The following is a 19,385-nucleotide window of genomic DNA, read 5'->3' as shown; positions in this document are numbered from 1 at the left end:
CGATTCTAAATTTCTAATAATAAAGCAAACGAACCCTAAAACTTTTGCATTGACTCAATTAAAGTTAGACTTTTCAGTGATATTTTTGCCAACATTTTCATTGTTCCACTTTTTTTCCAAGTATATAATGCGGCAATATTTTACTTTAACTTGGCGCCTAATTTTCTAGCAATATACTCTTTGTCTTGAATGTTTCGCAAGATATCGTGATCTCTGTGATATTTGGGCGTTTTGTTAAACTATGGTGCTAATTAATAAAACAAAGGTTTTCTCTCTATGTACTTAGGGAATTACAGATGAATTCATATATATATTTTTATTATCAATTATATTTTTAAGGAATTACATATATATTTATTTTCAATTATCAATTATTCATTTTTTTGGGGGTTTTTGTAGTCCCTTCATCCTGAATTTGCTTGTCCTCAAGCAACGAATTTTGGGAATCCATCCACAACTACATAGATGTTATCGTTCCCTTGAGCCTTTTGTAACCCGGTTGTAAAATCCATAGATATACTCTCCCATTTTTGGTTTGGAACAGGCAAGGATTGTAATGGTCTTGCAGGATGGGACTGCTCCACCTTATTTTGTTGACGAGTCATACATTCTTGTACGTATTTCTGCAGATCCTTTATTAATCGTTTCCACGAGTGTTTTTCTCTTATGTGCTTATATGTTTTATAATATCTTGGGTGACCGGCTAATAGATTGTTGTATTATTCCTCCATGATGACCTCCTCCTCCTTTGATTTTGGAGTCACGTATATCCTTCCTTTGTAGAAAATAATGTTATTTGCAATTTTAAAGTTTTCATTAAGCGTATTTCCTTCGAGTATCTCAGTTGTGAATTGATCTTTGGCATAGTTTGTTATTATCTCATTTTTCCAATCCCCTGAAATCATAGAGATAGTGTAGACGTGGGGTCTTCTTGATAAATGCATTGACTGCTCCATTATTTGTGCCTTTCACATATTCTATGTCAAAATTGTATGCTTGGATTTTGCGCAACCACTTTTGTTGCATGTCATTTAGATCTTTTTGATTTAAGAAGCGTAAATTGTTGTGATCGGTTTTAACTATATGAGCTTTCCACAAACTAGATATTGGCGAAATTTAGCCAATGCATGCATTATTGCCAACATTTCCTTGTCATACATAGAACAATGTTTTTCAACTTCTGTGAGTTTTCAGCTTTCAAAGGCTATGGGAACTTTTCATTGCAATAGAAAAGCTCCCATGCCTTCTCCCGAGGCATCACATTGTAACTCAGAGGGTGTAGAGAAATCAGGTATGGCTAGTACTGGGCATGAACTCATAACTTCTTATAGATGCTCGAAGGCTTGTTGTGCTTTTTCGTTCGATGTGAAAGCTCCCTTATTGGTTAGATATGTAAGGAGGGCTGCAATTTTTGAGAAGCCTTTAACAAATCTTTGATAGTAACTACATAATCCCATAAAACCGCTTAGTTGAGTAAGGGTGCTTGGTTTTTGCCATTCTTTAATAGCTTTGATTTTTTCTTCATTTACACTCACTCCTTTGTTGCTTTTATGCCCAAGGTAAAGTATTTCTTGTGATCCAAATTCACATTTTTAAATCTTTGCACAGAACGACTTCGAATATATTCGAGACTTCCTCAATATGTCTTAGATGCTCTTCCGATATTTTGCTGTAAATGAGGATATCGTCAAAGATTATGAGAAGATACTTTTGTAACTGCTTTCTAAGGGTATGATTCATGCAAGATTGGAAAGTTGCTGGTACATTTTAAAGCCCGAAAGGAAGTACAAGGAACTCAGAGTGTCCATAATGGCATCTCAATGGTGTTTTTGGTACATCTTCTTTCATCCCGATTTTTTGATATCCCAATCTTAGATCAATTTTGGAGGAATAATTGCCCCGTGTAATTCATCCATTGGTTCATCAATTCTATGGATAGGGTATCAATTTTTAATAGTTTTCTTGTTTAATGCTTGGTAGTCGATGCACATACTCATAGTCCCTTCTTTCTTCTTGACAAGCAGTATTGATGATGCAAATGGGCTACTACTAGGTTGTATATGCCCCATTTCTAATAGTTCCTTGATGGTTTTCTCTATTTCCTCTTTATACTTATGGGGATGTCTATAGGGAAAAGTAAACAGAATCGGAATTGAATTGGAATCGGCAAGGCCGTATCAAATTGCGAATCAACAAATTTAAAAAACCCTTGGAATTTAGGGAATTTGACAAATTAAAACTTATTTCATGCACTCTTTGTTGAAAATGACTTAACACACTATAACATCATCAAATAGAAGCTAACATACATAAACAAGGAACATAAATGATGAATCCATCACATATGTTACACATAAATTGTAAATTGTAGCTGAAGTAAATAGAAATCATAGGATCCTAATGAATCAAATCATAGTGTATGTATGATTAAGTTTCATAAGATATCAAATCATAAATGTATGTAAGATGAAGATCCATGAAATGTATGTCTATGATTATTTGTAAACAAAATGAAAAAACAAGGCTCTAGCTCAAGCCTCATCATCATCCTCAAGCTAGGCCGTAGCATCAGCCTCAACCTCAATGTATCTTGTCTGCCTTCTACAAAGGCATCTAAGGTAGGTCCTAGAGGACTGCTGAGCCATAGCCCTTGCATGTAAGATTGGTTCATGAACAACATTGCTAGGGCCTGTGTTTGCGCGTGCACGTGTGCGTTTGCTAGTGCCTGAACGTGCTCTAGCCGCCTTTTATGCCATGGCTACAACCTCAACCTCTCTATCTACTTGGCCAACCCACTCGTGGTCTGCCTCAATGAAGACTGATCTAGAGCCTCAGTGAGCCACTTTGATTATGGATCAATCTCCTCCAGAATGATTGGAGAGGAGTTTGCACCCAAAATTTGTCTGATCGCAAGATAGAGGTTGTAATGAAGAGACAAAATCATTCAACCTTTGCATAGGCAACCTATTTCTCCTTTTCTACTGGATATGCTCGAAAATGGACCAATTACGCTCATAACCAGAAGCGTTGCTTGGTTGACGCAAAATACAAATGGCGAATTTATGAAGTTTTGGGATTGTGGGCCCAAACATATGCCACCATCTATTTGAAATAAGGGAAAGATAAGATAAGATAATGATATTAATGTCCAACAAAAGACCAAAAATAGGTCTATGGGACTGAAAGATTACAATAGTGAGGCTGACACCAGCAAGAGCACACAAAGGTGTCCGAAAATAAACGAATACAACCAAGGCTATAACAAAAAAAGAAGGAACAAAGATAGAGAAAGCGCTAGGATTCTTTCTTGGGTGAAAAGAAATTAGTCACTGAATGATACACATGCTGATGTGTAGAGGCATTGTATTGTCTCTGGCCACTCATAGAGGAGTGTCGCTGGTGCAAATAGCCAGAACGGGATTTGACACATCTGGAAATCTTTTTAGATCGAATAGAGCTGGAAGGCCTTTTTACACCACGCAGAGGAGATAATGGTGTAAAAAAGGCAGTAATGAGTTGAGTAGACAAGTGCTGGTGTGGAAGCAGTGACTGGATTATGCTATCTCGGAGTGTGATAGCTTCACGAAGATAAAGTGCAAGACATCTCTGATCATAATAGCTGAAAAAGTCATAGAGAGAAAAGCACTCCTGGAACAGACAAGAATCTCCCTCTGATCTCATAGTAAATAGGGCATCGAAAAAGGAGAGGAGCCTCATTTATAACAAAAACAATAAGTCTCATTTACAACTTAAAGTTACAAAATCAAAAACTAAAATGTACAACTTATAAGCCATAAACTTAAGATTGAAGAATATATTATCTTTACCTAGTTGTATTGTTGTTCGAGCATCTCTGGCCATCTTGCTAGAGAAAATTGGCCCTTCTTTATTATTGAATTTATCTGGCTCAATGGTGTTAGTTGCGCCATCCTCATCACTACTCAACCTTTGGATCACTGTATATAGGCTGGTGAGAACCTCCTCATCCGCCTTGAAGTCACGACAAAACTGAAATTTTGGATTCGGATAATAAGTTGCTGCATGGATGGTTTGGTGGAGCTGATTCCATCATCTCTTATCAATGATCTCCCAAATAGGGGTATACTTCTCCTGCGCTCCTGCATACTCGACTCTAATACCTCCTTGGCCCTATCCATGCCCTCATTTATGTAGCCCATAGAGGGATTCTTCCCATCAACTGCTCGTAGGAGAGATACGAGGGATTGAGTGACCTGCATATTATGTAAAAAAAATATTTGAGTCAAAACTTAAATATAGAACTAAAAGTGAAACTAAATCATTAAACAATTTAATAATAAATACTAAACGTTAAATTAGAAGAAATTTACCTCAAGGATTTCCTTAGCAAGTTTCCAGAAACCATCATCATCAAGGATGCAATTCGCTACATCTACCCTTGCAATGGTCGTACCATAGGAAGATGTAGTCCACTCCCACCCAACAAACATGCTCCTCAATTCTGCCCTTGATGTCACCAAGGATTGCAGTGTGATGAAATTCGAGGCAAACTTTATGATGTCTGAACAAGCTAACTCCATGCCTCCTGTGTAGTCCCACATTGTGCTAAGGACGAATGTATTATTGTAGATAAACTTACATATATTTTTGGCCCTTTCTATGCATGATTTGACCCACCCCAACTTACCAATTTCCGCCAACATGAGGTCAAGGCAATGTGCCGTACAAAGAGACCAAACTATAGTGGGGTGCCTTTCCATCAAAAGATTCCTACAACAATTTTAAATTAATTAGAAATTTAAACATCATAGAAACTTAGAGTTAGAAAAGTTTAAGTGATTTTTTTTTTCAAAACTTGAAAAGTTAAAAGTTTACCTGCAACAACATAACTTGCTGCATTATCTGTCACCACCTGCACCACATTTTCTTCCTCTAGCTCTGCTATGACTTCCTCAATAACCTTACACAAGTATATGACATTTTTTATATGAGCGGAAGCATCAATAGATTTGAGGAACTTGGTATATCCTACAAAACAATGAATTGTCATGGATCATCAACAAATTAGCAATCAACAAATCAAACTTCAAATTATTCAATCACGATTCACAATTCACAAAGCATTTAGGAAAGTAGAATGATCAATCACCTCCATAGGAAACAAGAAAATTGAGGAGTGTTCTATCCTTTCTATCCATCCAACCATTAGTCATGATGGTGCAATTCTTTTTAGTCCAGTCCTTTCGGTGGTCCTCAAGCTCAACCTTCATATCCTCTACCATTTCATCTAAGAGGCATTTACTCAACTTAGCCTCTGTTGGGGCTTTAAACCCCGAGCCATGTTGAAGATGGATTCCCTAGTAATCAATGAATTGTAGCAATCAAGAGGATCGTGATTCCTGAATATTCTTTAGAACTATATGGGGCTACCTGTATATATCATGCGGAAGTGACGATTTCCAAATGATTATCACTTGTATTTACAGAAGTTATTCAAAGGTGACGATCTTTCAATTACTTAATCTATTATGATGGATATCTTACGATGTATATGTAGATCATGATATATTATACTTTGCATGGTGAATGTTTATATGGTACACTTTATGAGAATGTGGGTGCACATACCTTATAAACAGTTTGAGTACATGGTGAATGGTATGCAAATTGATGTTCAGGAGGCCATTATACAGAGTACTTGGTGAATGTCAAATAAGTTGACTTTAGGAGGCCATTATTCACAGTACTTGGTGAATATCTTGCAACTTGGCATTCAGGAGGCCATTACTCAAAAGCACCTAGTGAATGTCAAATGAGTTGAGATTTATGAATGTCAAAATAGTTGGCATTCTAATATCAAATGAATTGATAAAGTCAAATGTCAAATGAGTTGGCATTCAATAAACTGGGAAGTTTAATGAGTTGACATTCCAGAAACCATTCTTTACATTGAGGTAATATGTTCAAATTCTTGTTTATCCTCCTTAGCTAAGAGGGAGTGTTAATGTTTGGTAGATTCAATTGGTTAAACCTATGAGACCAATATAAATTTACATATGTGTGTGTGTGTGTGTGTGTGATATATATATATATATATATATATATATATATATATATATATATATATGTATTTAACATATGAGATATTATATATTTATTATTTTACTAATTATAATGAAGAAACATGTCTCATGAGGAGGCATGTCTCTCCATGTGTCATTTGCATTACGAATAAGAGGAGATTAATGCATTTGAAAAGTATATACTAAGATGGTAATGCAACTACATCTGCAATCGATCCTAAGAAAACAACAATCTTTTTTACCCATTGTGGAAAATGAAAGCTAAGCTTGCTGCAACAAGAAAATTCAAGTAAAACCTCAAAGTGTCAAATTAATAAACAAAACAACAAAGCCTACTTTGCAATTTAATAAAACTAAAAAACATTCAAGATTTGCAAATAAAAACTAAACAAATTTAAGAGAAAATGAATAATACACTAACAAAAAACAAAGCAACACTTACCTCTTGCAAATGAGTTGAAGAGTGTTGCTATTGACTCCTTAATGTTACCAATGCATCTTATGGCCTCCTCAATGGGATTTTTGATCTCTTTGGTGCCCTTCCTTCTTGCTGGTTGCAAACCTATGGTTTTTCTTCTCTTCGTCTCTCTCACTCTTCCTCTCTTCTACTCATGCTAAACAATTAGAAGACGCTTTAGCGTTAAAACAAAGAGGAAGGGCAAAAAATCATTAAAAAAAGATGTGTTTATTTTAAATTTGACTTGACTTTTTATTAAGTCGCGCAACCCAATTTTTCATGATTCGTGCAAGCAATATTGGCAATTTTTTGGATGAATTGCTGAATTGGTGATTCTTGGCGATGAAATCACCGATTTGGTTGAATAGTTGAAAAAAGGGGGAAGCTCGAATTGAATTGCCAAACCAGTGATTCACGCGGTTTTTGGGCGATTCTCATTACTATGCTATAGAGTGTAGTAATTACAGTTTTGCTCCTTCCAACTCTATGGTGTGTTAGAACCCTCTTTTGGGAGGAAACCTTGGTGGAATATCTTCAAACACCTTTTTAAATTTCTTTAGGGTGGGTTGAATCTCGACATGAAATGTTTTGTCTTTAGTGGGACTTTTATCTAGGATCATACATTGGGCCACCATTTCTTCTTGGTCATGTTTTAGCATTTTCTCCATTTTATTACATTATACTAACTCTTGTTGTTCCATCAGGTATTCTCATGAACATTTTTTCTTTTCTTTCGTGTTTGAAACATATTTCAAGATTTGGTCCATCCATGATAAAGTGTCTTAGGGAGTTTATCCATAGCATCCCTAAGATGGTGTCATTTTGTATGTTTGCTAGATAAAAGATTATTTCGATTACATGACCGTCAGTTCAAATACTAACATAATTATTTGTGTTAATATATTTAAAGAAGGTTTGCTCTTTATGTACTTTGGGAATTACACATAGATTCATTATCAATTATTAATTTAAGGAATTACATATATATTTATTATCAATTATCAATTATTAATTTTTTTGGGGTTGTCATAGATTAAGTTGACGATAATAATTATGGAGATAGCAGATACTGAATTAGAGACCATAATGAAGAAGGTAGAACGTGTAGAAGAAGTCTGCTGAAAAACATGAACTGATGGTAGCAAAACATGAGTTGCTCGATAACCAAACATGTGGAAACATAATATAGTGGTTGCCAAAACGAATCAATTCATAAGCTGAGGATGAACATATTTTATTTGAATAAGGGTATGACACAGAGGAATGAGGAACAGCCTTATGAAAGGATTAAACATAAAACAAAGACACTAAATGAGGTAAAGCTCTTCAACAACATCATATACACAATCTGCGAGTGAAGATTTATTTCAGGTATCTTTTTATTTCAGAAGACCAGATGTCAATCATATTGTAATTTTCCGAGCACCAAAGTCTCTGCAGGAAATAGGTCTAAGTGAAGAGGAGGTTTTTATCAAAAGAATACAAAGAAATAGAGTATTTACAAAGGATCTGCAAATATATCAAACGTAGTTAGATCAATCACATAGTCAATATCGTTGAGCAAGGAAGACATTCTGATTAAGAGAACAGGACTTTATCTTTGAGGTAAGTATATTATCTATTATAATGATTAAAATCTTAAATAATATCCATGCTCAGTCCCATGACAAGTCTAAGCTAGATGGAATAAGTAGGGATATAATATGGGAAAGGGCTATATAAATCCAGCCAATAGGTTATCTCGAGATGGATAAAGGGTCAACGTCCTTGTAAGATGCCTTGAGGTCTTGTCCAAGATGGGATGAAGTTGCTTTGAGGACTTGTTCAAGATTGGGTTAAGGGCTTGGATTCATAGAGACCTTGAGGGAAACTGTCGAGTATGGTCATGGTGTCAAAGCAACCTATTGTATCTCATCAATCCTACTATGCCAAAGTTATAACCAAGATAGCATGACTTTTTCAATTCACATTTAATTTATTACTAACTTACCTATAAGGGTAGCCTTAGGAGAGAGAACAAGGTGTATTCCGAAACCGGTAAGGATTAACGTCTTGTAAGATGCCTCAAGGACTTGTTGAGGATGGGATGAAGTTGCCTTGAGGACTTAGTCATGATGGGATAAAGGGCTTGAATCCACAAGAAACCTTGAGGGAGACTATTGAGTTTGGTGCCTAAGCAATTTGTTTACATATGAAGTGTTCTTCTTGACTAAGAATGATAATAAGCATCTCTCTAAGTAGGCCACTTCGTTCAAATGTGTAAACACCGACACTGAGGCCAAGGGTGCCAAAGTCCTCTCTTAGACTTAGTATGGGATCAGCTTGAAGTAATTTATCCCAACTCGCATTTCCTTTGAAATACATATATGCACGTGTACTAATGATTAGATGTGGTTGTAGGATTCTATTGAAGAAGCAGATTTTGTAAATCTTCTCGATTCTAGTGAATTGTAAGGCATTAATTAAGAATGCATGTGTTATGTGTCTACATAATGTCTACCTCGTGTTTTCATTTGTCTACTTCATGTATGCTTTTTGTTTTCATGCATTATGATGTATACTTTCTAATACCTTACATCTTCTTGCATCCCATGCTTCATATGATGGTTCGACATAAGTCATGTATAAATGATTTTTGCTTGAGGACAAGCAAAGTCTAAGAGGGGAGGACTGTGATATCCTCATCAAATTAGGGTATAAATAAATAAATCAAATAATAATAATATAATAGTAATAAAGTTATAATCATATTATAATATATCAAAATATTGAGAATTAAATATGTAAAGTAATAGCCATAATATATAAGTGAAAATATTATGCCTTATATACAATAATAGTAATTTTAATAAATAATATTAATAATAAAAAATATAATTGATATAAATTATATATAATTAATATAATATATGTTATTAATATACATTAATATAATTATTAGTAATATAATATAAATATTAACAAGATATTATCGATCATGGAAAGGCATGACATTTGAAAATAAATATATATATAGAATATCAACATTGAGGAAAGGGGCATTAAAAAATTGGGAAATATGGACAATATATATGTAATAAGTTTATAAATAGCTTAATAGAGAAATATTGAGGTAAAGTCCAAGAAAGGGATATTACATCCATGTTTCAAACTCAACAAAGGTAATCTCTCAACCTCTGTGTAATCTCAAACACTTGATCCTCTTATTGCATCCATTTTCAATTCTAGCCACAAATAATTTGAATTGCTCAAATGCTTCATATTTTTCTCTTAGTAATGTAACCCATGTCTATCTAGAATGGTCATCAATGAATAGTATAAAGTATTTTTCACCTAGGAAATCTCTTGTTTTAGTAGGACCACAAATGTCGGTGTGCACAACATCTTGTGAGCCAGTAGAAGAGATTTTCCTTGAACGGTTTTCTTCTTTGCTTTCCTAATGACATCCTTTGCATATCCCATTGTCTAGTTTGCCCAGTTTTGGCGTCTCTAATAACTTGAGATGAACTCATCCTTACCAAATTGTCAAAATTGATGTGGCTCATCCTCCGTTACCAAAGCCAGCTATCATCAACTCGGGATATCAAGCACCCTTTTGTAGCTCCTTCTAGCTAGTACATATTTTTTGCCAGTTCTCTTGCCAACCACAATATAAATGCTCTTGATATCTTCGTAATCTGACAACCTTAATTCTTTAATATGACATCATATCCATTTTCACACATTTGTCCAACACTCAAGAGATTATGATACAAACCCTTTACATAATAAGCATTAGTGTAATTATTACCATTAAAAGTAATTGATCCTATTTCAACAATATATGCTACCTTGTCATTGCCAAATCTAGCAAGGCCACCATCATACTTATCAAGTGAGACAAGTTTGCTTTATCTCGAGTAATATGATGAGAATAACCACCATCAATTAACCATTCATTCTTTTTCCTTCTAATATATAAAGAAGCTTCAATGCCATCAATCTTAGCACAAATGGTAGAGATATCAATTTTAGATTTCTGAACCCTTTTCTCCTTTTCAACATAAAACAAACTGTCCTCTCCTTTTGATCCATTGTCTAAAATACTAGGATCTTATTGACATAAAAAACATTTTTATTGGATCTTTTAAACTTATGTGTAGGACCTCTCCTAGGACACCTAGTAGCCAAATGACCAACTTTACCACATCTAAAGCATCATAGGAAAACATACCTTTTTATTTACCGACAACTTTCACATCTGATTTATCATTTGAAATGGTAGCATCTTTATTCACATAATAGGCCTTTTAATTGAATCTTTTAAACTTCTGCCTATGACCTCTGTTAGGACACCAAGTAGCCAGATGGCCAACTTTACCACATCTAAAGAATTTTAGGGGTGTAATTTGTCGACACCTTTTTTCAATCTTCTTGCAAAGTTAGCTTAAGCGCCTTCTTCATCATCACTGTCAGGTTCTTCAATTTTAGTTGCTTTTGATGCTATTCTAGATCTGTTCTTGCCATTACCAAACTATCATAGCTCAAATGTTATGGAAGTGCCAAATAGTTGTTCCTTCGTAGACTTTTTTGGATCATAAACTCTTGAATATCCAAAATCTTGTCACTATAGCTATTAGGTAATGTTCATAATGATCTCTATAAGCTCTACATCAGTTATGGTGCCACCTTCATTCTTGATTTGATTCACTACACTCTCAACTCTTTGAAAATACTCTTAATACCTTCACCATCTTCCACTCTAAGATTTTCATAATGTCTCTTTGAAGTGAACATTTTAGAAAGATTTACCTTATCATTTCCTTCATAGATTCTTTCAATTTTTCCTAAACGTGGTAAGTAGTTTTCAAAGAAATATCTTTAGCATGTTTTAATTTTAATAAAGCACTTGTAATTGTATACCTTGACTTCTGATTCTCCTCAGATGCTTCAATTTCATCTGCAATTTGTAAGCCATTATGAGGGAGCAAATACATCGTCTCCACATTCTTCCAAGTCTTCTAGCTACTAATAGATACTAGATAACCTTTCTATAATGTCTCCATTTTGCAGGTTGCTGCAGTTGGCCTGGTCAGTTCAGATTGCGACCCAAATTGATTTGATAGTGGGATTTGAGGGTCTCAGTTGTGGGGTTATAGGTTTTTCAGCAGCTTATGGTGTGTTTTGGCTCCATTTGAGGGACTATTGGTTCCAATGAGCTTAGTTGAGTTAGATGAGTTGGGTGATGCTCTCAGTTTTTATTTCGGACTTCTGGTTTGAGCTTCAAGAATCTTAGAGGGAGCCTCTATTTATAATAAGTCACCTGTTAGGTTCATTCATCAAGATGACTTTGTTGTTGTCAGATTTTGATTCTGATGCTTCTTCAGTTGTTTTCGCAAGATAGGTGAATTATTATTATTCATCTAAATATGTTGAGGTTGCTATTTTTGTTGGTGTTGTTGGCTGGTCACCTCAGTATCATAGCTCGTTGGAATTAGGACAAAAAATTTTAAATTGTGGGAACAAGAAATAGTGACTTTGCGTGTCAAAATATTAAGTTATGGTGGAAAAGGTCATTTTTGGAGCCAAAAACAATTAATAAACTATATTGATGACACTTTATTATATTTTAATGTTGTGTAGAGAAAGCTTTTTAAGTGGAGTTCTTTTGGGAAATTGGTGTCATTTGGAGATTATAAATATGAGGACATTTGATGAGAAAAGGATCCAATTATTTGATCATCTTATCTCTCTTTGTTATCTTTGTGACACTTCTGAAGTTCTGAATTTTTTTGCCCTTGTTGAAGTATAAGGGTTTGGGATCTACAGTTGAAGTATTATAGATTCAATTCTGAGATTGCTTGGCAAATTGTGTTGAGGTATACGATTTGTCATTTCTCCTCCTGTATTAACTATTGCTAGGGAGAAGTTTAATTTTTCTTGCTATTGGAGGTTGTTTTGGAATTTGTGAAGGGATTCATTGGAATTGTTATATCAAATTGTGTGCTGATTAATTTGGAGTTGGTTGAGCGCCAGTTTATATTTGTTGTTGGGTGTTATTTTCTATTTGCACTTTAGGAGCAACATTTTCCAAATCTGCAGTTGCATTTGGTTGTTGAAGAATTCTTTGTTGCTGCTAGTCTTCATTTCAGAAGGTTTCAAGGCATGTCTTACCTATAAGTTCACGGATTGTAACTTCTAATTTTTCTGGGTTTTGTTGATTTAGATAATAGGGGATATTTTATGAATTGTGTCGTTGGTATTTTGTGAAAATACTTAGTATCTAAGTTGATATTGAAATTTGCAATTTTTCAGCTGTATATTCCTTATGTAATATCTAAATATTTGATTTGAAATTATCATTGCAAAATCTTCTAGTTTGCTGCTATATTGTTGTATCAAAATTGCAAAAGCTCAAGAAAAAAAGAAATCAATTCTCTAGTACAGATTGTTTGAGAGCCAGTCCAGTTATTACAGTGGTATCAGAGCTTGCTTGCAAAGTGTTTTGACGAAATGTCAAACAACTAAATTATAAAAGAATTTGGTGTTTGACGAAGTTATAACTGGTTGGGGTTATTACACTTTCATTTCATCTTTCCATGAATCGTAGTTGATCCTTCAAAACTATGGATATTCAATTTGTGCTCCACATGGAGGAATTGAGCTCTAATATGAATTGTTGCACATGCCAAATAACTGAGAGGTGGGTGCATTGATTATTTGCACATACTTATTAAAACTTTCAATCTGTTGGTTATCAACCATCAACCACCACTTTAGATCCTTTGGTTAAAGCACAGTAAATCACAATAAGAAAGATAAGTATGAAAGCACAGAAACACCAACATAATCAACACCTAAATTTACATGGAAACCCAACATGGAAAAACCAGTGAGAAGCTTATTCTCATGAAATGAAAAGCACCTATTAGGGTGACACTGGTTAAGGTAAATTTGCACAAGAAGGCTAACTTCTGAAATGTTCACAGCAATAAGAAGGGTGTACTGCCGGTAGGCCTCATTGCCACAGTGGCTATGCCTTAGAAATACATTAAGGCTATCTGCCCATAGGCTTATAACCAACGTATGATAGATGAAGTAGAAATGAAACCACCACAGGATAGTTGTTGAGTCTCTACAATTACAGTTTGCTACTATCTGCACCTCCTTGAATTAGCTGGTTGAACAAGTTCGCACTTGCATCACATATAAGCAAACAAGACCACATGAATTTGGATACCTCCCACATGAAATAATACTTTATTTATACTGGCTGCATGCCACAAATCTGTTGGCTAAAACAGAATTGAGATAGGTCACACTTTCTTGAGCAACACAACGATCTTTGATGCCAATGATTAGGATGAACATGCTTGGAAAGGCTACTGGGAATGAAATCAAAATCACACGCTTGACAAAGGATTGACCCAAAACACTATCCACTAAAATGTTGCACCCACCACCGAGGCACAAAATTGTAAAACAATTAATGCTGAGGCAATGATAATGCTCAATACCTGATACGTAGGCTATTGGTGAAAGATAATCAATATGCAACTAGCTGATGCACCAAAAGTGTGGGTACACAACTACTAACACACCAGAGTTTGAGAGAAAGATGTTGACATAAATGACAACCATTAACCTCACATTCTAACAAGAACTACACACTTTTTCAGAAATCTGCCCGTAAAATCCAGAAAAATTTCTTATAGAAAGATTTTTTTTCAAAAGAACTCCAAAAATTTCATTCGAAAATTTTCAAAGAAATGATCTTGTTGTTGTTGAGCCCTGATACTATGTTTTGGTAAAATATTGAATGAGTTAATGAAATGACGAAACAATCATTTAAACATTTACACAATTGATGTTTCTATAATGAAACATTTATAAACTAGAAACTAGCTTATATATATACTATGTTACAATATTGGCCATTAATAATGAATAATAAAAATATTATTCTAATAGAGTGGTTATCATCCCTTTTCGCCATCATGTGGCATTTTGCAATGCATATGATGGGGTGCTCATGGTGAGGAATTTCATAGCTGTTTTTCTTCCATTGCATCTTATCCTTCTCTTTATGATTAGAGTCTGCTTACACAACCAGAAGGTAACATTGGTACAACAGTTTGCTTGGCGCTTGAGGATGAAGCCCTTGGCATATTGCTGGTCCTCTTGGTGATGGATACCCTCGGAAGAATACACCTTTTAGGATTTTTAAGGCTTGTGCAGAGATGTAAGAAGTACGATAAGCACTGGCATGACTGCATTTGTGTTAAGAATGCTTCAGAATTTGAAAGTTTTTGCTGGGTGTTTTCTCAGTAGGCTGTATTAGTTACTTGCCCTCCAATCACAATCGTACATGTATCTGTTTCATGAATAGTGGAAAAAAATTCTATGGTTAGAGACTTTCTGAGCATGATTGGTTTGGGACATTACACATTGTCTCTCTCTTTTCGTAGTCAATCAACAGCTTATTAAAAGCCTGCCATGCATCAAAATATAATGTAGAAGACAAAATGAGCTTCTTTAATGCTGAATAACCTCATTTTTCTAGAAAATATGGCACTTTTGGGGATCAAAACCATCTAGTTTGCACACCTAGGGTGCTCTCTCTGCAAACTACATCACCCCTTCACCAACCACCCTTTGAAACCATAACTATTAGTTTGGTACATTACACATTGTGTCTCTTTTTGTAGCCAATCAACAGCTTACTAAAAGCCTGCAATGCATCAAAATATAATGTAGAAGAACAAATGAGCTATTGTAATGCTGAAAATCATCTAGTTCGCATACCTAGGGCACTCTCTCTGCAAACTACATCACCCCTCTACCAACCACCTTTTCAAGCCATAATTATTAACAACGCAGGTAAAATCTGAAAATGCCTCCAACAAACTCAAGGTTGGTCACAATTGATTTGGCTGTCATATTGTTGATCAGTCTTGCCAGAATCATTGTAACACCTTTTCTATGGTCAATACACACTAAAGCATAGAGATAACTTAGTTACCAGATTTGCAGATCCGGGCCCCAAACCAGAGCCGGGTCCGAATTCGTGAACCGGGTTGTGCAGGGTCCTGATTTGACCTTTTGGTACGAATCCATCATGAATCCACGAGGACCTTGGAGAATTTGGCACGATTCCATGTGGACCCAGAAGAATTTTGTGCAAATCCGCCCAAATCCCCAAGGACCCACAGGCCAAACTTGCAATAAGTAATCACGAATCCATATATATTTTTATATATAATGCATATATATGTATATATATTTTTACATACATGTACTCACGAATCCTTACTAATCATAATGGGAAATTTTTTTTACGAATCCACGAATTGGATTCTTGAACTTGAGTCCGACCCCGAATCCGAATCGGCAACTAAGAGAGATAACAATGGTTGGACTGCTTCGGAAAACACTCCCATCATGCTTTGCAGTGAAACTGCATGATGCATCTGGTTGCAAAAGAAATGACTTTCTTGTTGTCTGCAGTCAATACTAGTGGATTATATCAGTGATCAAAGATATTTTTGACAAAGACTCTGCACAGCACCACTATCATTCAAGAATATATGAATATCTGCAATGCCCCCATTGACCCCAAACAGCAAACCTTGATAATCTTTATTCCTTTGTAGCAGACAATGAATAATTCTGTGTTATGGAGAAATCAGAGTTGAGGCATCGTTTTGGAGTGAAATAATGAGTTTTCATTATGATGAAGACATGTATATAAAAGGAGGACTGGATAAGATTGGCAACTTACGAACAGTGATCAGTATATTATCAGATAGAAATCGACAAAACTGATATCCTTCAAGATTACCGTGAATAATAATATGCATTGATATTTCCTAAGGATTAATACAGACACCCATATTTTTCCGTATGATTGATTTCTATGAGATTATTGTGTGAGGAATAAAAAGATAAGTTATGCTGCACTTAAGAATTATAAAATTAAATCAATAAAGTCTCAAAGGCATTAATCAAAAGGTGTTGGCAGTAATCGCATCTCTAGCTTGACTCCAGCAGCTTAGTGTATTTAATTGTAATTCAAACTTGTAAGTTAAGACAATAGTATCATGGCAAACCCAAGCCAACAGAGAATTTCCTTTTGTAATCATCACGACTTTCAGAAATTAGAAGGCAATCAGTGGACACAGGCAGAGAAGAAGATTTAATCAAGTTTATCACTGGTCGGCAAAGTTGTGTGCAGTGACATTGGAATATTGATAAATCAATAATATAACAAACCAATCAGATTTGACTTAAAAGCCAAATAACAATTAATAGTGGAAAGGTGCAATTAGAAGGATTAGTCGTTGTTTATGAAAAGAAGCGATCAAAGGGATTCGTCTCTTCACCATCAAAGGATACAACCATTCAGACTTGCAGGATATGCAACGCAAATCAAATCCATTCCTTCAATCACGTAATTAGTTTAACCTCTTTAATACATTTGCTATTTGGATAGCTCAATCAAACGTTTTGGCTGAAGTGTTAAGAACTGGTTGCATATATTTCTAGGACAATATCAGAGAGCACCACCTCTGTTGCAAACACATCAGGTTACATTAGGAACATCATCATCTACCATCGCTGCAAGAATGTATATTCAGACCAACCGTTTCAAGTGATATCCTCATATTTACATATTCATATCGTCATATCAGACACAGCAACATCTCGCTGCAAGCAATATCATATCTATTGCATATCCATATCAAAATATCAGAAACAGCAACATGTCATTTTACATAATTGCATATTTGTATAAAATATATTTGAAGCAGCATATCATCCATTGTTATAAGCAATAGGAAGATATAATTTAGAGCATATTTCATATTGTTATAACAGACACAGCTGCTGATCGGTATAGCAAAATTTCCAATTGTCATATCAGAGAAGGCTAATATCATTTAGCAGTGAGCCATATTGATAGTAAGATCATCTTTGCATATCTGACAATCATTTATATCTAAGATAGCAAGATAATTTTGTCATTATTGCCCTAAGTATTGACATATAAATCAAATCATCTTGCATACATCTAATTGATTCAATCAAAGATAGCAGTGATATTGTCTCATATATTCTATCATTGAATAGCATAAACATTAGAATTGCTATCATTGATTAATATCGTTAGTGTTATTTGAGATTTTGAGGAAGGAGTCTTGCAATTGATTTTGCTAGTTGATTGTCCAAAATTTATAGTTATAACAAAGGCACATTGCAATATCATACACGAGTTAACAATGTCTAAGTATGTTGAATCTAGTTTAACGAATTGTGTCAATGCTCTCATTGGATCTGTCACCCCTGCTAGGATTTTCTGCCTTCGACTGGATGCATATATTCAGGAAAAAAAACTACTACTGGCTCCTGCAGTAGTTCCAGGAATCCTTTTTTCTGTTTTATCGTTAACCATAGAATATTGATGTTCTCTTGTTGTATTAACTTTTTTTTTTAATGTTATCTTTTTTTCCTGTGGGTACTATTTAGATTGTCTTCTCCCCTCTGTGGGTGGCCAAGCAGCCTCTTGATGCCCTTGCCGGTCCCCTAAGGGAGGTGTGTTTTTGCAGATCCTCCATGCAGCAAAGACCCTCTACCCTCTTTTCCAGAAGCCTTCAGCAACGACACATGATCCTTTTCTGCCCTGGGAAGTATCCTTCAGTCCTGGAATTCTTCTCTGCTGCTCCGTGCAGCTAGGTGGGTGGTTTGTTTTTGTCAGGTTTTGTTCTTATTCCACTTTCCGTTTTTCCCTGGCCACCTTTTGGCTGTCCTGCTTATTGTGGCAGTCCCATGGACCCTCTTGTTGGTTTATTGTTGCACATTAATAAAGTTATCTTATCTTAGCTCAAACTATGCCTAATACTCTTCTCTCTCTGTATGCACCAAGAATTAATAGTTTAGAACACGTTCCGGTACTGTATTTCAGATCTTTTTCTTGTTACACCAAGTACATATCTAATATCCTCATGCTTAGCTCCTTGTTAGTTCTATCTAGATCAGATTTATTAAATCTTGTTAATATGAAGTGATTTTCATCTTAGTAAAAGATGGACACAATTTGGTCCCAGCTATGAACTAGTTGACAACTGAATATGGCAATGCAGGCATCGGTTTCCATTAGACATTTATTTATAATTTTTTTACATGCAGGCAGAAGCTCCACAAGTCATTGTTGCAACATTAGGTTGCTTATGCCAATTGCTTGAGAAGGAAATTTTGAAGCTGAATGCAATCAAGGTTCTTGTTACTGATGAGGTAGTTTTCGCGTTAGCTTATCATTTTTTCTAAAACATTGTATTTTATGTTGGTCCAAGTAGTGTATTTGTTGTCATCAAACTGGAGGTTGTATTCATCTCCAAATGTTTGTATTCAACTTTTTTGTCAACATGATGGAATTTTGAAGGTCATTGCACTCAAGGTTCTTGAAGGCTATAAACTATTTAGGTTTTGATAAAAATGTATTTAAAATGCTATTTGGTTTTACTGCATAACTTCAACTTCATGATGAATATGGGCTTCCACACTGAGATATTCTCAGCTATACAACTTCCTTTGGGGCTTTCTCATAGTATCATCCAGTCCATTTCCTTGTTTGGGGGCTTTCTCACAATATTGTTGAACACAGAAAATGGAAGTGGATACAAAATCTTGTCATTCAAAATGGCACATGAAAAATAAATTGAGACTCTGTTATAGAAATAATGGTATTTTTGTTACCTAATTTCAAGAAAGTGATTAATAAATTGTATATAGATAAACAAACAATGAATACAATTTCAGAAATTTGTATTGTCATGGATGGGTAGATGGAAAATGGTCATTGCCCACTCATCAATGTCACGGCCCATATT

At 35.0% G+C, this 19,385-nt stretch overlaps 1 protein-coding gene across 4 annotated transcripts in view; it reads left to right on the top strand.

Moving 5' to 3' along the window:
* Window positions 1–19,385, top strand: part of LOC149558067 (P-loop containing nucleoside triphosphate hydrolases superfamily protein) — a 259,235-nt gene that overhangs the window by 45,271 nt on the left and 194,579 nt on the right. For 3 of the 4 annotated variants that reach the window (XM_089832470.1, XM_089832473.1, XM_089832472.1), the window contains exon 5: window positions 18,685–18,789. The exons of the other annotated variant lie outside the window; for it this stretch is intronic. In XM_089832470.1, coding sequence (XP_089688596.1) covers window positions 18,685–18,789 — 105 coding nt within the window. The remainder of the gene's footprint in view (window positions 1–18,684; window positions 18,790–19,385) is intronic. 4 annotated transcript variants of the gene reach the window in all.

This window comes from Cupressus sempervirens, chromosome 5, assembly GCF_028749045.1.
Source record: "Cupressus sempervirens isolate cs-2001-9-10 chromosome 5, ASM2874904v1, whole genome shotgun sequence".
In the NCBI taxonomy this organism is placed as follows: Eukaryota; Viridiplantae; Streptophyta; class Pinopsida; order Cupressales; family Cupressaceae; genus Cupressus; species Cupressus sempervirens.
This window is presented reverse-complemented; position numbering and strand designations above follow the sequence as displayed.